Source organism: Lampris incognitus, chromosome 6, assembly GCF_029633865.1.
Source record: "Lampris incognitus isolate fLamInc1 chromosome 6, fLamInc1.hap2, whole genome shotgun sequence".
NCBI classification, from domain to species: domain Eukaryota; kingdom Metazoa; phylum Chordata; class Actinopteri; order Lampriformes; family Lampridae; genus Lampris; species Lampris incognitus.
Window position 1 is genome coordinate 5,123,619 of NC_079216.1, and position 24,331 is coordinate 5,147,949.

The following is a 24,331-nucleotide window of genomic DNA, read 5'->3' on the forward strand; positions in this document are numbered from 1 at the left end:
CCAAGCAGCAATACAGTATGTTAAAACTGTTTCAGTAAAACTTGCGTATAAGAGAGCCATCATCTGGGATGAGACAGTAGATGTACGCACAGCATGAAATTGATTTAATTTGATTTGATATACTTTATTAATGCCCATGGGGAAATTCTTCTCTGCATGTAACCCATCTTAGTTGTGTGGCTAGGAGCAGAAATTAAAACGAAGAGAGAAAACCAAACACAGCTGATATGAAAACAGAAGCGAATAAACTGGCTTACCGTCACTGCAGCCGGGAGCCCGGTTCGGGAACCGGGGGCCCGGTGTGGACAGTCCGCTGAAGCGCTCTCATGAGCCAAGCACTTCATCTCTCTCCTGAAGCTACTGGGTAACACCGCCTGTGAGAGTATTGTCCAGTGTTCATCAGCGGAGCAGCACAGTGGGTGACACTTTCGCATTAGAACATCATGATGCAAATAGTACCCTGTGGCTGCCTCTTGGCTTTCTTCTAATGACATAGCTGTCTTCCTGAGGGCCACTATAGAGGGCTCCTTACAATGAGCTTTAACCAGAGCCTCTCGAGTAAACTGACTGCCTTTCTCCATTCTAGCCAACTGAGCCAAAAATGTGTCAGACAGTTTGATAGGAATTTCCTCTACCTGAGCCTCCCACAGCTCCTGGGACCGTGACCCAGATCTGGTCACGACACAGGCCGTGAAAACTTCAGGGTGCTCTTTCTCTAAGGCTACATTTTGTGGTGCTTCATGCGGCTGTTCCTGCACAATAGGGGTAACACGTCCACTCTGAACTACCTCTGCCAGAGCGTCTTTGGGGTTACTGGGCGCAAAAGGAAGGTAATATCTTTCACTGACACGACAGTGTCTACGTAACGGTCACCAACCCCCTTGACCACAATCGACACCCCGGTGGTAAATCCAACACTCCTTTTAGAAGTAGTGAATGAGCTGCTCCAGAATCTCTAAGCACCTTGAACCGGAACATCCCCAGACACTGCAAATGTACCTTGAGATACAAAACCAGTGTAATCTTTTAGTACTTCCTCCTAAGAGGGATCCACAAACTCACTAGCTTTCTAGTACTTGAGGCAAAACACCTACACAGGCTACGGGCTTACTGGCCTCTTTGTGCTGCAATCTCCGGCAAAAAGACTTCGTGTGACCGGGTTTTTTTACGATAGAAGCAATAAGTCTCAGTTCGGGGAGGTCGCTCAACTCTTCTTGACTCAGGAGGAGGAGAGCTACGTTCAGACTTAACCTGGATCCGCTGGGGTCGGTCCGAAAACTTCTTAAAGCCAGAAGAATTTTTCCCTGCTGCACCAGGATCTCGTGCAACTTCCCTATCTTGTCTGAAAGATCTTCCTCTATCAGACATGTTAGTTCGTACAATATGGCTGCTTTTCTGAGATCTTTCTCATTCCATTAAGATATACTTCTATAGGCTGGGGCACACACTTTTTAAACTGTTCCATTAGCACAAGTACACAGACGCCTTCAAAAGTGGAGGTCCCAGTGTAAAGCTTCTTAAGGATTCATCTCCTTGCACTCTGAACCTGTGAGCATATACAGAAAGAATTCAATCTGCCAGTCTCGTTTGGGGAACTAATTTCTCCTCCCGAGATGTTCCAGGGTGAAGTACCTACTGTATTTCTCCCTTTCACTGAGGTTCAAATGGCATTCAGTCTACCGGCCTCATACAGAGAACTATTTTCTCCTGCAGAGGTATTCCAGGATGAAGTGCCCTTTGTCCTCCTATTCTTTACTACTAATCATTGCTAATTATTTCCTCCTTCTTGCCATGGTTGTGTGGTCTGGGCCATCAAGGCTCACCTGTTTCCCATTTACCTGAGTATCCCTGATTGCCCCATTTACCTGATTGCTCTGCTGTACTCACCTGATTCCCAGTTCCTTATTTGGCTTGCGATTCCTGTTCCTGCCCTGCCCTGATCACCTGTTCCCCATTTCTCTGATTGGCTCTCCAGCAAGTTATATATTCCCCCTGTTTGCCCTGGCGCTTTGTCGGATCGTCACACACATACATATTGACTTTTGGTAGCCGGATGCATCATGTCTTGTCTCTAGCCTTTCTTGCTGTCTGAGTCTACGTTCCCATGCTGGGAGTTTATGTTAATAAAACCTTGTTCTAGCTCAGTCTGTCTCTACTGTCTGCATTTGGGTCCTCAACTCCTGCCCCCAGTGTGACACTTCTCTATAGATAAGTCTATCATTTCCTCCCCTATTCTGTCCTCTTCTTCTCTATTCTTATAATTTTTTATATATGGTCAACCTTTTAGGCAAATTTGTAATTTGCGATATTGGCCTATACAAATAAACTTGACCTCTTTCTTTTTCCACAGCTATCCATCAAGGCCAGCTCAGCAGTATCTGATCCCTGTCCATCAAGGCCCACTTAAGGATCAGTTTTTTTTCCACTGCTGTCGTGTCAAGCCCCACTCAGCAGTATCTGATCCCTGTCCATCAAAACCCACTCAAGGATCAGTTTTTTTTAAAACCAGCACCTGTTGTGCTGAGTGTTAACACTATGTATCATCCTAGTACTGGGCTTCCCCTAAGCTAAAGCCCTTATGTATGCTCTCACCGTAGCTGGACTCTTGTTGAGTCCAGGATGCTTTCTTTCTTTTTTGTCTACTGCTATCCATCAAGGTCCACTCAGCAGTATCTGATCCCTGTCCATGAAGGCCCACTCAAGGATCAGGGTTTTTTTCTACTGCTGTCCATCAAGGCCCACTCAGCAGTATCTGATCCCTGTCCATCAAGGCCTACTCAAAGCATTAGTTTTGCATGCAAAGTTTTTTCCTCTTTCCCCCGGTGCTCACTCGTGATCTCCCTTTTCACTAACACTTTTTAGTTCTTTTTTGGAGAACTTTAGATCACTCTTACTGTGAGTGGAGGCTGTGGTCCAGAACACGAGCTATGACAGCAGAGAAAGGCTGCTCACCTCTTATCTGTGGCCACCCTTTGTGTCCCGTCCGGAGTCTCCAGCCCTCAGCGGTGCGATGCCCTCTTTCCAATCCTGTTCGTGACGCCAACTTTGTCGTGTGTTTTCAGTGGTTCAGATATTGTCACAGGGAGAGTAAATGAGACTTTATTACAGCAAGTAATGAAGCCGAGCTGGTCTACCGATCAACTGAAGGACCGGTCCCGGATCACTGTTTTTTATACAATATTAAGTTGCACCCACTTTTGGGAGGTACACCCATAATGCAAATAGCTAGCACATGCCTTCCCTCAGTGGTCCCCCTTTTAGTGACCTTTTCCCTGTTTGTATGTTTTTCTCTGTGTCCTGCCACGGCGCCTGTAGAGGTGATGGTGATCCCCTTCACCTGTCTATGATCTTAGAGATCCACTTTACTCCATTATGTTTTGACGTTATACCTATATTGAGTGAATTATAGTAATCAGATTATGTAGTTCATATATAATCTATGATTACTATGGTTATCATAGATTGCCTATATTAAGTCATCTATGATATGTTCATACATTCTTCCGCTTTCAGTGTGGGAAGATGGCGGCACGAATTCACGTTTACAGTGACCTCGCCCAGCACCGTCCATGCAGTGTCTTTGTCCACATCTGCGTCTAAGTTTGTCTTTGTTCGATGGCAGGGAAAGCTGGCGCTGGATCGGCTTGGAGAGTTTGGTCTGCTGCGTCCTGTGGGCCCAGGGACCACGGCCCTGCCTGGAGCTGTGCAGGAAGAGGAAACACCGAGGGCGGTCTGACAGGACGTGGAAGCGGGGCAGGCTAAGCTAACTGCTAGCGCATGCAGACCGGCAGTCATCCTGGCTTGCGTTCGTTCTCCTGGACAGTGATGTTTTCTGTTTTGTTTTGTTTTTGTTTTTCCAGTTTAGGTGTTAGTCTGTTCTTGTAGTCTTTGGATATGTGTTTTTGTCTTTGTGGTGCACTGCGGTGGGCTGGGGGAACGATGTTTCGTTTCACTTCATGTGTGAAAGTGCACGAAATGGAATGACAGTATTTCTGATTTTTTTTCCGACCCCCCCCCCCTTATTTCTTCCCAGTTGTGTTTGGCCAATTACCCCACTCTTCCGAGCCGTCCCGGTCTCTGCTCCACCCCCTCTGCCGAGCCGGGGAGGGCTGCAGACTACCACCTGCCTTCTCCCATACATGTGGAGTCGCCAGCCGCTTCTTTTCACCTGACAGTGAGGAGTTTCACCAGGGGGACGTAGCGCGTGGGAGGATCACGCCATTCTCCCCGGTTCCCCCTTCCCGCTGAAGAGGGCCCTGACCGACCAGAGGAGGCGCTAGTGCAGCGACCAGGACACATACTCACATCCGGCTTCCCACCCGCAGACACGGCCAATTGTGTCTGTAGGGACACGGGGATTCGAACCAGCGATCCCCGTGTTGGTAGGCAACAGAATAGATACATTATGCTGTTAGTCTGATTAAGGTATTTTCCATAACTCACACACACACACACACACACACACACTGCAGGGTGCTATTCTGAAAACCAGCGCGCTTCATTGTTGTCGTGTTCTCTCCTATCAGAGCATTGAGTGTGACCCCACCTCCCTCTCCCCCTCCCCCTCCCCTCTCTCTTTCTCTCTCTCTCCGTCGCTCTCTCTCTCTCTCCTCTCTCTCCTCTCTCTGTCTCGCTCGCTCTCTCTCTCTCTCTCCTCTCTCTCTCTCGCTCGCTCTCTCTCTCCTCTCTCTCTCTCTCGCTCTCCGTCGCTCTCTCTCTCTCTCGCTCGCTCTCTCTCTCTCTCTCTCTCTCGCTCCTCTCTCTCTCCCGCTCTCTCGCTCTCTCTCTCCCCCTCTCTCTCCCTCTCTCTCTCTCCCTCTCCCTCTCCCTCTCTTCCTCTCTCTCCCCCCCTCTCTCCCCCTCTGCTTGCCGCATCGTCCGTGTGACACCACACGAGCATCAGCTCGCACATGTCGGACGGAAGCCTGCAGACGGCGGCGGCGGCATCTGCGGGCTGCAGTCGGTAGGTGTCTTCCTGTCTGATCCGGGTCCGTCCGGCGTAAACGCGCCGATTTACAAACGAAGCGCGCCGCGCGTCGCCTGAGCCGAGCGCGTCTGCAGGCAGCGGAGGTGCGCCGCTCCCCTTGCGAGGGACGGGGGCGGTTTAACCGGATGTAATTTCAGGCGTCTGCCATGACAGCCTGCGTGGACAGTCCGCTGAAGTGACCGCGTCTGTGGCTGCCCGCGTCCGGATGAGAGTCCGGAGATGGACGAGGGCGTTGGAAAACAGGAGCCCGTCATCCCGATGGGGAATGAAGCGGAGAGCATGCCCGTCCGGGAGGAGGAGGAGGTCGGTTTGAATCTCCTGGACGTGTGTCCCGTTTGTAATCTCAACTTCCACAGCCGGGAGCCCAAACTTTTGCCGTGTCTTCACTCTTTCTGCAAGAAATGTCTCCCGTCGCCTTCCAGGAATTTAGCCATCATGGCTTCCCCCGTGGACAGCGCCACCACACCACGTGAGTCTCTTGTTTACTACCTACCTACCTATCTATCTATCTATCTATCTATCTATCTATCTATCTATCTATCTATCTATCTATCTATCTATCTATCTATCTATCTATCTATCTATCTATCTGTCTGTCTGTCTGTCTGTCTGTCTGTCTGTCTGTCTGTCTATCTCTCTATCGCTCTATCTATCTATCTGTCTATCTATCTGTCTGTCTATCTGTCTATGTCTCTATCGCTCTGTCTATCTACCTATCTATCTCTCTATCGCTCTATCTATCTATCGCTCTATCTATCTATCTGTCTATCTATCTATCTCTATCTATCTCTCTGTCTGTCTGTCTGTCTGTCTGTCTATCTATCTATCTTGCTCCCTCTCTCTCTAGCTGTCTGTCTATAATCAATCAATCAATCAATCAATCAGTCAGTCAGTCCAATCAATCAGTCAGTCAGTCCATGAATCAATCAGTTACAGTATCGATACATCACATTTCACATATTAAAGCTACAATATGTAACTCTGGAGAAATTAGCACGTGTGAGCTAGATTTGAAAATACACAGCCAAAAAACACTCCACCTCAGATTACCACAAAACCAGCTTCTGCCAAAAACTGATTTATGTCCTCCACCTGGATGAGAGGCCACAACTGTCTCACGTGAGAAACCATGCGCCAGGACGTGATTTATGGCTTTAACGTGGGTGAGAGGTCAGAGGGCCGGCTGTATAATGAGTCAGGTGTCAAAGGTCGTGTTGTTGCCCCCCGTAAAGGGGTCAGAGATTGTGACAGTCAAGAGATCGAGATTGATGACCTCCACGTGAAAACAGATGTCTCTGGGACACCTGGCAGAGTCCCGTAATGCCAGAGAGTTTTCCAGAGAGTCCGAAGCCGAGGACGGCGAGGAGCGGAGACTCTGGACAGTTTTAGGGGGAACGGCACGGGAGGAAAAATGACACTGGTCCTTTCCATCATTCAGAGTTAGAATAAACCGCAAATTGCAAGACAAAAATACTGATAGGTCTTTTTTGTGACCAATCTTTAATTTATTTTATTTTCCTCAAGGTTTGCAGGTGCACATCAACAGGTAACCCCTGTCAATAGCATAACATGTAGTTATGTTATATATGTTATATAAACCAGTGCATTGATAGACAGGTAAATAAACAAAATAAAAATAAATAAATCAAAACTTTTTTTTTCTCTTAATGAATTCATAACTTAACGTTTTGGTCACAATACAGCCACGCCATTATGACTAATGCCCCTTTTCCACTGCGTGGTACCGGCTCGACTCGACTCAGCTCTACTCTACTCGCTTTGTTTGGTTTTCCATTGGGCAGAAGTCAGGGATACTACCTGGTACCAGGTACCATTTCTTGGTACCACCTCCGTCGAGGTTCCAAGTGAGCTGAGCCCATACTAAAAGGTGACATGAAAACACCACTATAAATAAATGATAAATAAAATAAAATAAATATACATAAATATATGTAAATTTATTTAAATATAAATCAAATCTTTAAAAAAAAACTAGTCAACACGCTCACAAATGACCAGCGGGACTTCGCCGTGGGGGGATGCTATCTGCAGGGGGAAACAAAATCCCATAAAGTAAAGCGAGTAGAGTCGAATAGAGTAGAGTCGAGTTGAACTGGTACCATGCAGTGGAAAAGGGGCATTATAAAAGATACAGAAAGCATACACCTAGTACCCCGCCCCCGCAGGTCTTCCTGTAAACTCCACCGCACATGCAGGATATTTCCTGACAGGGCAGTGCAGAGTAGACAAGGAAACAAGATAAGAATAAAAAAGGTGCTGCACTGAGTGCCTCCTTCCTAGCCTCGAGCGTAACCTGGCCTGCTCCGTTCATCCTAGCAACAACGAGCTCCATAGATAAACTCTCTAGTGAGATTCCACTGGTAAGTAGAAGCAGCATGCATGCGGTGGTTGCCACCTAACCACCACCATCAGCTGAGCAACAGTGCGTGCTGATAGCCACTGCTGTTTCTGAGTATGGTTAAAATTCTGCCCCGCATCATCACGGAAGAGCATATACACTCTGGAGAGCATATACACTCTGGAGAGCATATACATGCTGGAGAGCATATACACTCTGGAGAGCATATACACTCTGGAGAGCATATACATGCTGGAGAGCATATACACTCTGGAGAGCATATACACTCTGGAGAGCATATACATGCTGGAGAGCATATACACTCTGCAATGCATATACATGCTGGAGAGCATATACACTCTGGAGAGCATATACACTCTGGGGAGCATATACGCTCTGCAGGGCATATACATGCTGGAGAGCATATACACTCTGGAGAGCATATACGCTCTGCAGAGCATATACATGCTGGAGAGCATATACATGCTGGAGAGCATATACACTCTGGAGAGCATATACATGCTGGAGAGCATATACACTCTGCAGAGCATATACATGCTGGAGAGCATATACACTCTGCAGAGCATATACATTCTGGAGAGCATATACACTCTGGAGAGCATATACACTGGGGAGCATATACACTCTGAAGAGCATATACACTCTGGAGAGCATATACACGCTGGAGAGCATATACATGCTGGAGAGCATATACACTCTGGAGAGCATATACACTCTGGGGAGCATATACACTCTGGAGAGCATAGACACTCTGGGGAGCATATACACTCTGGGGAGCATATACACTGGAGAGCATATACACGCTGGAGAGCATATACACTCTGGAGAGCATATACACTCTGGAGAGCATATACACTCTGGGGAGCATATACACTCTGGAGAGCATATACGCTCTGCAGAGCATATACACTTTGGAGAGCATATACACTCTGGGGAGCATATACGCTCTGCAGAGCACTCGATCTCCAAACTGAGTGCTTCAGAGAGGAGTTTGTTATTTGTTCTAACTGATGGACACTCCCAGGTGATATGTAAAAACGTCCCCATTTGGTTCAAATCACACAGGGTAGAGTTTGGAGACGTCGTTGTGTACTTTCATCGTAAAACACCACTTTGGTATCCAGCAAGTTTGATATCTGAAGTTTAGGTTTGTTAGCTCATGAGTTAGATTTTGTGAGGAACGTGAGGCATTCCTACCAACTCTGGCCCCATCTATTGGTGATTCAGAGCAGTCTGTAGTCCATGTTGTTCTTATCGCTAATGGAGTCGGTGTGTGTTCTAACAAAGCATTATAAATTAAAGAGAGATGTCCTTTAATTTAATCCTGGTGGTTTTTTAACTGAATCCATTATTGAACGAGTGGTAGAGTGCCTGTCACTCAAAACACTTGCAGCCTGTATAGCAGAACGTAATTATAAATATAGAAAAAAAATGGAGTTAGATGACAATTATGTTCCCCTCAAATTCTGAAAGCTTCTTAAACCACTCATTCATTCATTCATTCATTCATTCATTCATTCATTCATTCATTATCAGCTGCTTCTCTGGGGTCGGGTCGCGGTGGCAGCAAGCTAAGTAGGGCACTCCAGATGTCCCTCTCAGATGCCTCCTGGGGGCCTTCTTCGGGAGGTTTTCCAGGCACGACCAACTGGGAGGAGGCCCCGGGGTACCCCCAGAACTCGCTGGAGGGACTACACGTCCAATCTGGCCTAGGAACGCCTTGGGATCCCCCAGGAGGAGCTGGAGGGTGTTGCTGGGGAGAGGGACGTCTGGAGTGCCCTACTTAGCTACTTAGCTTCTTAAACCAGTATCATTATAATGTACCCTAAATGTTTTCATGCGTGCTCAATAATCCAGGTAAGAAAATCAAAGAGGGATGAATCAGTTCATCTGGAGACAACATTTGTTGATAGATACGTTTCATCACTCATCTAAGTGACCTCTTCACTCTAAACTGACAGCAGGTATCCCCACCCTTATAAACAATACAGTTGCATAATGACTGAAATCAACGACCAGTTTCATATGCAGATTGGGGGGGGGTGATTATTAACTACAGTTTCAATGGCCATGTGTACTATTCCTAGAGGATTTGGGAATGTTTGCAATCACAGCATTGTAAGATGGCGACATCTGTGTTAAGAGGGAAAGACCATCCCCAACCGGGGGGGGGGGGCTAAGAGTACATTTATTGCCATCTTACAATGCTGTGATTGCAATCATTCCCAAATCCTCTGTGAATACTACACGTGGCCATTGAAACTCTAGTTAATGGTCACGCCCATACTTGCATATGAAACTGGTCGTTGGTTTCGGTCGTTATGTAACTATATTGTTTATAAGGGTGGAGACACCTGCAGTCACTGTATTGTTTATAAGGGTGGGGGTACCTGCAGTCACTGTATTGTTTATAAGGGTGGGGTACCTGCAGTCACTGTGTTGTTTATAAGGGTGGGGACACCTGCAGCCACTGTATTGTTTATAAGGGTGGAGACACCTGCAGCCACTGTATTGTTTATAAGGGTGGAGACACCTGCAGTCAATTGAGACTGAAGAGATCACTTGTGAAACGTTTCTGTCAATAAACATTGTGTCCAGATGAGCTGATTCACCCTTCTTTGAATGCCTCCTTCGCTATGTATACCTGAATTATACCATTGAGGTGAGATCAAAAAGTGTCCGCCAGATTTTAAGACTTTAACAAGCCATTATAAAATATTGGTGTGGTAGCATGCCTTTAGAATTCCAATTATATATCTTTTCTATTTTCTGTAAATTTTGAATTGCCAAAGCTATTATTAGAGTATACCTCAGTCTACATTTTCTAATAGAAAGACCTTTAAACAAAATGTCATTCAATGGAACTGGGGCCACCAAATTCCTCTTGATATTGAGCCATGGAGCATAAGTATTGCCATTAAACCAACTTATTAAGGGACAAAAGGTAAGAGATGGAAATACAATTTTGATAACTCTTAACTCCTTCTTTTTTTGTAGGTTAGCCAGTTTTATTTTTGGGTGTCTGCCTCTCCACAAAAACCTAGTATAATACTGTGTTTTGTCCCAGTATTTTGGAGGGGGTGCTAGAGGTAATGTATAACTACAGAAATGTATTCTAGCAAGCACGTTCATTTTGATTATTAAGATTCTGCCTGACAGGAAAATGGGTAAATTATGCCATCTTTCCAAATCATCTCTATAGTTCTTAGAGATTGTTTTTTCTAAAGATGCAAATACATTTATTCCTAGGTATTTAAAATGACAGACTACTGGGATATTAAAATTTGCACATACATCTTTACTTATAGGGTTCAAAGACGTGTTAGGCCAGTTAGTCCAGTTTATTTTGTAACTAGAGACATAGCTAAACTGTTTGATGATATTGAGGATGTATGCAAGAGATTGTTATATCAGCAACAAACAGAAGGGTGTCATCAGCAAATAAGGATATATGGTGCTGGGAAGATTTATTTTATTTTTATGATACTTGGGAGATAACCTAATGGACTGTACCAATGGCTCCAGTAATAAAATAACTAACATTGATGAGACTGGGTCTCCTTGACGACTGCTGCTGCTTATTTCAGAGGGAGGAGAGCATATGTTACCTGTGACTACACTAGCTGATGGATTCGCATAAATGATTTTTACCATGTTCATAAAATTTGACCACAAGCCCATATGATTCGGTAATGACCATAAAAAAACGGGACTGAATTTGGTCAAAGGCCTTTTCTGCATCAACTGACAGTATCTGATGATACCAGGTTATCGGAAGCATCCAGAATATGTAATAGATGATGTAAACTGTCAGCTGATTACTGCTTTTTGACAAATCCACTTTGGTCTGGATGAATCAGCTTAGGCAAGTAGTTCTCCGGATGGCTGGAAAGTGTCTTTGAAAATAATTTAATCTTCTTTCAGATAATTTGATATCTGGATTTAACAAAGACAGGGGGCGGTAGTTAGCACAATTAGTTGGATCCTTGTCCTTTTTCAAACGAAGCATTATTAGTGCCATATTTACATCTCTTCCAAAAGATCCTATCTGAATCGCTGTATTAAACATCCACAACAGCGGTGGTCCTAAAAGGGTCTAGAATTTTAAATACACCTCCAGATGAATGCTATCACTTCCAGGTGACTTACACTTATTCAGGTTCATCAAGAGATAAAAAGGCCCCTAATATAGAAGCGTCCTCTGTTAATAGTGAAGTCAGATTTAGTTTCTCAAGATAATTGTCCCCATCTGCTACCAAGGAAGTGTTATCTGAAGTATACAGCTGTCTATAGACGTTACAGAATCTTTGGTTAATCAACTTAGGGTCGGTTAACGTGGTCCCGGTTTCTGATGTAATAGTTGCAAAATGCATAAATTGGTTATTTGTTTTTAATTTATTAGCCAAAAGACGACTAGGGTGATTGTCATTAAAGTAATGTTTAAGTCTAATTTTATGTATGACAAATTCGGCTCTCTGTGTCAGTAATAAATGAAGCCCTATTTCTATTTAAGGGAAAGACTTTACTATTTGTTCAGAATGATTTATTTGCTGGTATCACTCTAGATCAGATACTGAAGTTTCTAAAACATGTATTTTTCGAAGTTGCTCTTTATTCCAGTTAGAGAAATATGAAATTGCATTATTTCTTACAAGGTCTTATTGAGTCCCAGAGATAACCCAGAATCATCCACTAACTGTCTATTAAGCTTTAAAACTTCTGGGGGCGCCGTGGTGGCTCACCTGGTAGAGCGCATACCACACAAGGTTGAGTCCTTATCACAGCGCCCTGGGTTCGAATCCGTCCCGGGTCCTTTGCTGCATGTCATCCCCTGCCTTTCCTGTCTCTTGCTCTACTATCTCTATCCAATAAAGGGGGAAAATGCACAACAAAAAAATCTTTAAAACTTCTACTTCCAGTTCAAATTGTTCACAGAAATCTTGATTTTGTAACAAAATTAAATTAAACTGCCACCTAGTGGCTCTTTCAGGTAAATCAGTAGTCAACAGTTGACATTTATATATATATATATATATATATATATATATATATATATATATATATATATATATATATATATATATATATGACGGTCTGTTAAGCTTATGTCCCCAAAGATCAAAAAGGTCATGGGAGCATGGAGGCAGGAGGTGAGGCCTCTGATACATGTGGAGTCGCCAGCCGCTTCTTTTCACTTGACAGTGAGGAGTTTCACCAGGGGGACGTAGCACGTGGGAGGGCCACACTATTCCCCCCAGTTCCCCCTCCGCCTCGAACAGGCACCCCGACCGACCAGAGGAGGCGCTAGTGTAGCAACCAGGACACATACCCACATCCGACTTCCCACCCACACACACGGCCAATTGTGTCTGTAGGGACGCCCGACCAAGACGGAGGTAACACGGGGATCCCCGTGTTGGTAAGCAACAGGATAGACCACCACACCACCTGGACGCCAGCTTTACCTATAAATTAGGACGTACTCTAACAGTTATAATTATGTTATCTGGCCTATAGGCTTACGCTTGTTGCTGTCATTTTGTTAAACTCGATCATGCACTGAATGACAAATTATTTTGTTGAGACAAACGATGGAGCCTTTACATGAATAAATATGATGGTGTACTTAGTATAACCAGATCTAATAACGCAACATATTGAAAAAACAAACTGTTTGTTATACAGCCAATATGTTTCGTTAGTGGTGGTGCATTCAACAAGACCTCTCCACAGCATGCTGTGAAGCCTTGTAGTTTAACTTAGATGAGATGAAAGCCTGTGACACGGAAACCCAAAGGAGGAGAAATGTGTTGTTTCCTCTGACTGCTGATGCAACCTTGTAGTGCATGTGAAATACGTGCTGCCATGTAGAATCTTTAAACTATGCAGAATATTTAAACTACGTAGAATCTTTAAACTACGTAGAATCTTTAAACTGTGTAGAATCTTTAAACTAGCTAGAATCTTTAAACTAGCTAGAATCTTTAAACTAGCTAGAATCTTTAAACTATCTAGAATCTTTAAACTAGCTAGAATCTTTAAACTAGCTAGAATCTTTAAACTATGTAGAATCTTTAAACTAGCTGGAATCTTTAAACTATGTAGAATCTTTAAACGGCTTCTGTGTATGAACACTTTTAAAAAGTTCACATACTGACGTGCACACACACACACATAGACACAGAGCAGAAAAACTAGATGGGATTTTCAGGTTTTATGTGCGAGTGAAATGGGGGGGGGCTGTTTTTCAGTGTTTTTACAGGGTTTCAGTTGCCTGAGGTGAGAGCCCACATTCTTCTCATCCTATACATGCTTCTCAAAAGCAGGGAAACCAGTGTGTGTGTGTGTGTGTGTGTGTGCATGCGTGTGTGTGTGCAGTCATGTGTAGGTAGCTGTGTGGAGATGTAGGTTGATCCTGAAGGTGCTCTTCTGTCAGGTGCTCTTCTGTCAGGTGCTCGTCTGTCAGATGCTGTTAGGCAGCGGCGTCCTGGCTTTGAGGCCATCTCAAGTCGCAGTGACTTCACTGTCTGATCTAATGTTTTTGGTTGCTGGCTGGCTTCTTCGCCAGGCCGGCGGTACAGCGGTCGTGTATTGTCATTAAGGGCAGTGGTCAACTCCATGCATTGTGTTATCTGCTGTACTGCTTGATATGAGAAAATCGCAATTCGGGACACTGACAAAGATACATAGTACCAAGTCTTAGCACTGGGGTCTTTTAAATAGCAAATTAGTTTTTCTATGGGATGTTATGGTGAGGGTGTAAGGTGTAGAGGTGACGAAGGTGGACGAGTTTAAATACTTGGGTTCAACTGTACAAAGTAACGGGGAGTGCAGAAGAAGAGAGTGCAGGCAGGGTGGAGTGGGTGGAGAAGAGTGTCAGGAGTGATTTGTGACAGAAGGGTACCAGCAAGAGTTAAAGGGAAGGTTTACAAGATGGTTGTGAGACCAGCTATGTTGTATGGTTTGGAGACAGTGGCACTGATGAAAAGACAGGAGGTGCAGCTGGAGGTGGCAGAGTTGAAGATGCTAAGATTTTCATTGGGAGTGATGAAGAAGGACAGGATTAGGAACGAGTATATTAGAGGGACAGCTCAGGTTGGACGGTTTGGAGACAAAGCAAGAGAGACAAGATTGAGATGGTTTGGACATGTGTGGAGGAGAGATGCTGGGTATATTGGGAGAAGGATGCTGAATATGGAGCTGCCAGGGAAGAGGAGAAGAGGAAGGCCAAAGAGGTTTATGGATGTGGTGAGGGAGGACATGCAGGTGGCTGGTGTGACAGAGGAAGATGCAGAGGACAGGAAGAGATGGAAACAGATGATCTGCTGTAGCGACCCCTAACGGGAGCAGCCAAAAGTAGTAGTAGTAGTAGTAGTAGCAATAGATTTTGTGTGGGGCAAATGGGTATACAGGCTGAAAACATAACTCAATCAATCAATTTGAACAATGTGGGCGTTTTGTTCATAGAATAAATCAGATAGCATTTGGTATTGATCAGAGAGACTGTTGTTTAAATGAAGGGCCCCGGTTCAGCATGTACTTGCTCTATCCTAAGTGTCCTAAATCAAGATGCCGGTGTATCGGATCTGAAGCTCACCCTGCCCTATGACCTCTCTGTAGAGCGGAAACAAAGTGACAGTTATTGTATATCCTTAAAAGTCCATGTGATAACTTTCCACAACTGTAATAATTTGTAATAAACCAATTTTGAATTACCAGACAGGTATCAAAATGAGCCATCCAGATCCAGACACTTTAATGACTCCAAGGGAAATTAAAGCATTATTACAGCTCGCATAATCCAAAGGCACACCGTATCAAAAATACACACAATAGTAAGAATATAAAGCAAAAACTATAGGGAATATACAAAATATAAAGAACTTGACTAAACCAAAGTACTTGGTGCCTATAAAGAGATGTATATTTATATGTAAAAGCAGAAAGTAATATACTGGAAATTGAGTTGGTAGATCTTGGTAACGCAACTATAAAAGCATGATAATGTGGAAGTGTGGGAAGAAGGCGGCGCAAATTCACATTTGCAGCGGCCTCACCCAGTACCGTCTGTCCATGCAGTGTCTTTGTCCATGTCTGCATCTAAGTTTGTCTTGGTTTGATGGCTTGGAGAGCTGGCACTGGATCGGCTGGGAGAGCTTGATCTGCTGCATCCTGTGGACCCAGGGACCACGGCCCTGCCTGGAGCTGTGCCCAAAGAGGAAACACCGAGGGCGGTCTGACAGGATGCAGAAGCGGGGTAGGCTAAGCTAACTGCTAGCCCATGCAGACCAGCAGTTCTGATAACACCGAGAGCGGTCTGGCGGTGGCCTCGCCTAGCCTTGACTGTGTTTTTAGTGTGGAGTAGGGGGAGGTGTGTCGAAGGTGTCTGGCTGGGAGAGCTGGTGTTGGATCGGCTGAGGGAGCTTGGTCTCCTGCGTCTGGTGGGCCCAAGGACCACGGCCCTGACCGGCGCTGCGCCCAAAGAGGAAACACCGAGAGCAGTCGGACAGGATATGGAAGCAGGGCAGGCTAAGCTAACTGCTAGCCCATGCAGACCGGCAGTTCCGACAGTCATCCTGGCTGGCGTTCGTTCTCCTGGACAGTGATTTTTTCTTTTCTTTTAGATATGTGTCTTAGTTTGGATATATGTGTTCTTGTAGTGCTTGGATATGTGTTTTTGTCTTTGTGTTGCACTGCTGTGGGCTGTGAGAAATGATGTTGTTTCATTTCATGTGTGCAAGTGCATGAAATGAAAGGACAAAGTGATTCTGATTCTGATGAGTAGCGTTGTTAATAGGCTAAATGTACCTGGCCATTACAGTCACCGTTTGCTGTGTCGCCTTTTTGTCGAATTTTTATATTGTTCCATCTTGCAAATGTGTCTAAGAAACACTCGTGCTGTTGACAGTTGCTTATCATACCCCGCCATCCATCCATCCATCCATCCATCATCTCTATTCAGTCAGTCTCTCCAGGCATCCTGCTTTGACTTTCTGCTGATAGCTGTCCCTCGCTTTTTCCATTTGTCACCATAACAAGTACTAATGTTAAGCCCACACACATGCATGTGTTCCTGTTTGATTCCAGTCAATGTGATCCGCTGCCCGGTGTGCAGACAGGAGTGCATGGAGATGGACGTGATGGAGAACTTCTTTGTGAGGGACTCCGTGGAAGCTCCCAGCAGCACCGTGGAGAGGCCTGTCCAGGTCAGTGTGTCAGGACTGGTCAGGACGGTGAGAACAATGTCTCACAAAACTTTATTCTACCACAGCACACTGCCGTCCACTATGACACCAAGAATTAGGAGACAATTATGAAGAAGCAACACGAGTGATACAAATATGAACTTATTGATATTTATTTAAATCAGTTTCAGATGTAAGTAATTCAGTGTAAGCCTACTACTAAAATGCAGCAGTCATGAATGCCTTACTACTGTATACTGCAAGTGAGTTCTAGCACAAATAATATGTCATTAGGCCATAAATCCACAGCCAATTTACAGAGTAAATTGCATCCATGATCAGGCATTCTGTAATTTAAAAGGGCATGACAGTCCTTGGGCTTTTATATTCTGTTGTATTGCAATTGTATCGGCGGCACGGTGGCGCATTGGTTAGCATGGTCGCCTCACAGCAAGAAGGTGCTGGGTTCGAGCCCCGGGGCAGTCCAACCTTGGGGGTTGTCTCGGTGTTGTCCTCTGTGTGGAGTTTGCATGTTCTCCCCGTGTCTGCGTGGGTTTCCTCCGGGTGCTCCGGTTTCCTCCCACGGTCCAAAGACATGCAGGTCAGGTGAATCACCATACTAAATTGTCCCTAGGTGTGTGTGTGTGTGTGTGTGTGTGTGTGTGTGTGTGTGTGTGTGTGTGTGTGTGTGTGTGTGTGTGTGTGTGTGTGTGTTGGCCCTGTGATGGTCTGGCGGCCTGTCCAGGGTGTCTCCCTGCCTGCCGCCCAGTGACTGCTGGGATAGGCTCCAGCATCCCCACGACCCTGAGAGCAGGATAAGCGGTTTGGATAGCGGACGGATGGATGGATGGATGAATTTCAGATGGAATTTGGACACTTTCCCAGCACACCACTTGCTGGTTCACAGCAGGGCTTCACAAATTCTTCCACATTGTGGCTGTCCTGTGGAGACACATTTGGTCCTGGAACACACCAAATATTTTGTGCAGTAAAATAAGCAAATTCCCATTACCTGTCAAAAATCGATGTATTGGACGCTAAACGTTGACATTGTAAAATAGATGCTTTAGCAGTGTTTCAGTGGAGCTAAACTTAGTTCGTCTTAGACATATTTTAGCTAACTGACCACCCAGAAAAGCAAAGCTGACACATCAGAAACACTTAAAAAACTTTATCTAAAGATTGACTTGTTTGAGCAGGTTAAAGCTGATAGATATCACCTTACTTGCATCTCTGCTGATGGTGTTTCCGTGAAATTCTACCTCAGATGAAACCACATTGAAAATACCAAGTGATAGAATACAGAATACGAGTGAGAGGTGAAGAGAGAAGTAGAAAAACTATATCAACTGTCAAATCTTCTTAACATTGAGGATTCTTAAGTAATGCACAGGATCTGATGTTTAATCCCTTGTGTTGATAATTAAGGGCTACACATGGAAGCCCAGTTCAACCAAAACAACTTAACCAATTTCTCCCTTAAGGAGAGGTCATCAGAAATTGCGTCATAAAATCTACATGAAGGTCCAGATGGCTCATTTGGCTACTGACCTTTACAACCACTAAGAATACAGGCAGGAGTCGTTCAGCGGGGTCATCAAATGGGCGTGGATGTTTTCTCTGAATTGGGCCCACGACACCTCTGGAAGGCTCAAGAAAGGAGTTCTGGTGTCACAGGACCTGTGCCTCCTCCTCCTCCATCCATACCCATGTCCAACACCCTCTTTCTACCACTATCCTGCAAGTTGGTTTGCCACCCAGCACCACATGGACCTGCCCATTTACAGACCTCTGACACCATTACAGTGTCAGTGTTTTTAATTTAAAGAATCAGAATCAGAATTGGAATCAAGTTTATTGGCCAAGTGTGTCTATGCACATGAGGGATTTGACTCCAGTTCACAGCAGCTTCGAGCACTTGCATACATCACTCACACAAAAAACTAAACTAAACTAAAACTAAAAAGAAAAAACAGAAGAAATAAATGGAACAACAACTGGACATTAGAGACAAGCATGTATGCACAACAGGTATGTCACTACTATACCGAGTTTATTTGGGGTTGAGTAATCAACAACCTATGCCATATGTTATGCCATATTTCTTATATACAATATTGGCCATACACTATACCATACCATGACTCCACAACCCATCATGCCCATATACAATACTATATACTGACACTATATTAGCTTATGTACCAGAAGTATGCACTATATGTTCACTTACGATCCACCTCACAACTACATACTAATTATATACCTATGTTACAACCACAGGCATAACAGCAATAATTTGTAAGCAGTGTACAGCGGTTGAATGTATATTTACATTTGTATTGCACAAACATTTGTATTGCACATCTGGTTTAAAGAGATAGTGCACATTGTAGATATTTACTAGGTGAGACATCTTGACTAGATGGGGCTATTTACAAAGCATCATATTAACATAATAAGTGTCTATTCTTGCACCATAATGTTAAGTGTTCATGAGAGAGATAGCCTGTAGGAAAAAACTGTTCCTATGTCTGGTGGTTTTGGTGCACATTGGTCTGTAGTGCTTGCCAGAGGGTAGGAGTTCAAACAGAGTGTGTCCTGGGTGTAGGGGGGTCTGTGCTGATTCTGCCTGCGCATTTCCAGCTCTAGAGGTATACAAGTCCTGCAGGGTGGGCAGGGGACTGCAATGATTTTTTTTCTGCTGTCCTTACTGTTCACTGTAGTCTGTTCTATTCTGTTTTGTTGCTGCTCCAAACAGAACATGATGGATGTGCACAGGACAGAGTCAATGACTGTGGTGTAGAACTGGCTCAACAGCTCCTGGGACAGACCAATTTCTTCAATTGCAGCAGAAAGAACATTCTCTGCTGGGCCTATTTGAGGATGGAGTTGATGTTGGTCTCCCACTTCAGGTCTTTGGAAATGGTAGTTTCTAGAAACTTGAAGGTCGTCACAGTTGACACAGGGCTGTTGGATATTGTGAGGAGGAGCAGGGCTGAGGGTGTCTCCTAAAGTCCAATGTCATCTCCACAGATGAAACTGACTTTTCCAGAACAAGTTGGAGCATGTTCAGCTCCAAGTTGTTCTGACTGCACAAGAGCACCAGCTGCTCAACCTCTCACCAATATGCAGACTTTTTGCCATCCTGGATGAGTGCGATGACCGTAATGTCATCTGCAAACTTCAGTAGTTTGACAGTTGGGTCCTTGGAGGTGCAGTCATTGGTGTAGAGGGAGAAGAGCAGTGGGTGAGGACACATCCCTGGGGAGCACCAGTGCTGACTGCCTGTATACCAGAAGTGACTTTCCCAGCCTCACCTACTGTTTCCTGCCTGTCAGGAAGCTGGTGATCCACTGACACATGGTGGGGGATACAGTGAGCTGTGAGAGTTTGGAGAAGAGGATTTCTGGAATAATAGTGTTGAACGCTCGGCTGAAGTCCACAAAGAGGATCCTTAAATATGTCGCTGGGCAGTCAAGGTGTTACAGAATGTAACGCATTCTGATGTTGACTACAACATCCACTGACCTGTTTGCCCAGTAGGCAAACTGCAGGGGTCCAGCAGGTGTCCTGTGACATTCTTCACGAGGGCCAACACCAGTCGTTTGAAAGACTTTATGACCACAGACGTCAAAACAACATGTGGTGTATGAAACACTAATACTGTTCTAAAACTGTTTAAGTAGATAACTGGAAAGTGCACACGGCAGACTTATGACAGTAACGTAGTATATTTATTATTACGCTGTAACAACCTAGCTATCCCGAGTAGAGCGGAGTACCAAGAGAACGCCCTGGTGGCGATTCTGCCTTATATACTCGTCAGGAACAACCAATAGCTGACCTCCACCTCATTCAGCACCAATCACATTTGAATGTGCACATTCAGAACCAACCAACCCACACTGGTTAATATTTTGTGTTGGGAACACCACACAACAGGCCTGTAGTCATTCAGTCCTGTGATGGAGGGTTTCTTGGGGACTAGTATGATGGTGGAGCATTTGAAGCGGGAGGGGACTTCACACAGCTCCAGGGATCTGTTGAAGATCTGCGTGATGATTGGAGCCAGCTGGTCAGCATAGACTTTAAGACAGGATGGCGAGACACCGTAGATAAATGCTTTTTCCTCTAGAAAATTTTTTTTTGCAAAAAGTCAAGTCAAAACAAGTTTTTTTTGTATAGCCAATATCACAAGATAGTCTCAAAGGGCTTTACAATCCATACAGGCATACAACAATATATATGACAATATATGACATACGACACCTCCTATCCTTGGACCCTAGACCCGAATGAGGAAAAACTCCAAGACAGACCTTATTAGGAAAAAACATGAGGGAAACCACAGGAAGAGCAACAGTGGGGAAATCCCTCTCCACGATGGACAGACATGCAATAGTTGTCAAATGCACAAAGTACACAAAAATAACAGAATTATAATGCAACGTCATAGATTACACAGAGCAAGGTAATGTAGAATACATACAGTTTAATTGCATGAAATTTAGCAAATTCAAATGTGCTGGATAATAAACTTGCAAAGAGAGTGTAAGGCAGATTTAGTGAATCTGTGACCATCCAAGTCAACATCAGGAACCCCACAGATGTAGTCAAGAGCAGGCGGGACCCCGCGCCACAAACCAGCTCTGCTCAGCGGGGCCCTGCAGAGAAGGGTTCACATACACACAAGAAGTGAGGCAGACTTAAACACGGCGTTCACACAGAGAGCGAGAAAGAAGAGCAAGATAAATGATGAGAGGGATGCTGAAGTTGTCATAGCGATGAACAAATAGTATAAAAGCAATTTTAAACAAGAACAGCGCAAATGATAGCATAAATCTCCAGGAGGGTGGGACTGTGTCCAAGGTACAACAGGACGCATCACAAACAGGCTCTGAAGTCATCAGGCGGTCAAAAGAGAGAGAGGGATGATCCATGGTCATCAGACAGTCTATCAGTCAGGACAGCATGGTGGCCCGGTGGTTAGCCCTGTCACATCACAGCAACAAGGTCCTGGGTTCGAACCCCAGGCCTTCCCAGATCCTTTCCTTGTGGAGTTTGCATATTCTCCCCGTGTCTGCGTGGGTTTCCTCCGGGTTCTCTGGTTTCAAAAGACGTGCATGGTTACGGGTTAATACTCCTGCCTGTGCCCCTGAGCAAGTCAAGTCAATTTTATTTGTATATAGCCCAATGGAAAGAAGAACTGGAGTTGGTCCCCGGGCGCTGCAGCTGCCAACTGCTCCTCCATCGAGCCACACCACTTATCCTGCTCCCAGGGTTGTGGGGATGCTGGAGCCTATCCCAGCAGTGATTGGACGACAGGCGGGGAGACACCCTGGACAGGCTGCCAGGCCATCACAGGACCCTAAGTCGTTTCAGATACAAGGAAAAGTGATGGGATGCATTGTAAACCTCAAATAATAAATAGCAATGAACCAGCAGTGCTTGTATCTACTTCAGGGACCACCAGACTTTCTCATGGGTAACAGATACTGTACTCATTGATTATTGATTTCATTGCCAAGGCGAGTTTGATCCATGCACATTCAGTTTTTATCCAAGTAGATAATTCTAGCCTGCAGTCTTATGCAGCACAGACTGTCAGAATAGCTCAGTTGCTGTTTGCCAGACTTCCTTTCTGGCCCATCTGCAATGTCCTACTGCTCCAAACATGAGCTGGTGGGCGATATTCAATATGTTATTTTCAACTAGGCCTGCTTTTGTTTACAGTACATTTTCATTTTTTTAATGTCACGGCTCATCAACAATCAACTTTTTTCTTAAATCCCTTTTTCCAAACTGCTCCTACACAACAGAAACACATTTCGTTGTAACCTGTATAATGATGAAGAAGAAGTGGCTTTCTTTTTCTGCATAAAGGAAGAAACATTTGTCCTGGGAAGTGAGAACGAGCGAGATAGAGAGAGGGGGACGGGCTCACGACACGGGCACACATGCTCAGGTTAGGATGGTGTGATGCATTCAGAAAGTTCACAGACCTTCTCGTGGGCAGGACAAGACCAAGAGATTACTGCTGAGACCTGCAGTTATAAATCCATTGAGACTGAGACCTTACCCAAAGAGGACGGTTGTGACACAGCCAAACCGCCAAAGAAATTAACTAACTAGCTAAAAGCCAATGAGAACAGATGGCTGTATTCATTATTTAGCCAAACTCCTTCTACATCCCACCAGCTATCCTGTAGCTGCCCTAGGCACTTCAGATGGAGACAGAGTAATTTCTCTGTACTGACCCCTTATCAGCCAATCAGGAGGGCTCTTTGCAAGCCAGAGCCTCCATTGGTCCCTACTTACTGTCAATCAGTTCACCAGGTTCTTAGGCAGAAGTCCCAGGACGTCCCCCCCGCCCCCGTTTTTCTACCAATTGTGCTTGGCCAATCACCCCACTCTTCCACGCTGTCCCCGGTTGGTTGCTGATCCGGGGAGGGCTCCAGACTACCACATGCCTCCTCCGATACATGTGGAGTCGCCAGCCGCTTCTTTTCACCTGACAGTGAGGAGTTTCGCCAGGGAGACGTAGCACGTTATTTTAAAAACACTGTGGATGATCTCGGGTTTCGAATCCCTGTGTTACCTCTGGGTTCCCTACAGGCACAATTGGTCGTGTCTGCGAGTGGAAGCCGGATGTGGGTATGTGTCCTGGTCACTGCACTGGCGCCCCCTCTGGTCAGTTGGGGCGCCTGTTCGGGTGGGTGGGGGGATAGCGTGATCCTCCCACTTGCTACGTCCCCCTGGTGAAACTCCTCACTGTCAGGTGAAAAGAAGCGGCTGGTGACTCCACATGTATGGGAGGAGGCATGTGGTAGTCTGCAGCCCTCCCCCGGATCGGCAGAGGGGGCGGAGCAGAGACCGGACGGCTCGGAAGAGTGGGGTAATTGGCCGGGTACAGTTGGGGAGAAAAAGGTGGAAAAATCCGAAAGAGACATTTTTTAAAAAGTTTGAGTTAGTAGGTTCATGAGCTGAACCACATTAAAAATATATATATTTAAAGGGAAATTCAGGGGTTTTTTTCAGCCTGAGTCTTATTTTCATTGTTTGTTTTTTATCATTCCTAACGATTGTTGCATCATACCTGTACCTAAAATGATCTAATTAAGTACTGGAACTACAACTTGTGGACGGAGCGTCCGTATATCCTGTCCTGTGTGTACCCAGGATGTGTTTAGGTCACGTTGGTGACGCTCCCATGCAAAATGCAAATCTTAAATTAAGTTAAATACACTGGCTCGTTCTAGTATTTAATTAAACAATTTGCCCCTCCCTCCCTCCCCTCCCCTCCTCCCTTCCTTCCCTTCCCTTTCCCCTTCCCTTTCCCTTCCCCTTCCTTCCCCTTCCCTTCCCCTCCCCTCCCCTCCCCTCCCCTCCCCTCCCCTTCCCTCCCTCCCCCTCCCCCTCCCCTCCCCTCCCCTTCCCTCCCTTTCCCCTTCCCTTTCCCTTTCCCCTTCCCTTCCCCTCCCCTCCCCTCCCCTCCCCTCCCTCCCTCCCTTCCCTTCCTTCCCTCCTTCCCTTCCTCCCCTCCATTCCCCTCCCCTTCCCTTCCCCTCCCCTCCCCTCCATTCCCCCTCCCCTTCCCTCCCCTCCCTCCCCTACCCTTCCCCTCCCCTCCCCTCCCCTTCCCTCCCTTCCCTTCCCCTTCCCCTCCCCTTCCTTCCCTTCCCCTCCCCTTCCTTCCCTCCCCTTCCTTCCCCTTCCCCTCCCCTCCCCTCCCTTCCCTCCCCTTCCCCTCCCCTCCCCTCCCCTCCCCTCCCTCCC

The 24,331-nt window shown here is 45.5% G+C and overlaps 1 protein-coding gene across 1 annotated transcript in view; it reads left to right on the forward strand.

Moving 5' to 3' along the window:
- The first annotated feature begins 5,206 nt into the window (after window positions 1-5,206).
- Window positions 5,207-24,331, forward strand: part of LOC130113955 (transcription intermediary factor 1-alpha-like) — a 44,183-nt gene continuing 25,058 nt past the window's right edge. Inside the window, exons 1-3 of the mRNA XM_056281667.1 lie at window positions 5,207-5,456; window positions 16,455-16,600; window positions 23,735-23,750. Of these exons, the coding sequence (XP_056137642.1) occupies window positions 5,207-5,456; window positions 16,455-16,600; window positions 23,735-23,750 (412 nt within the window). The remainder of the gene's footprint in view (window positions 5,457-16,454; window positions 16,601-23,734; window positions 23,751-24,331) is intronic.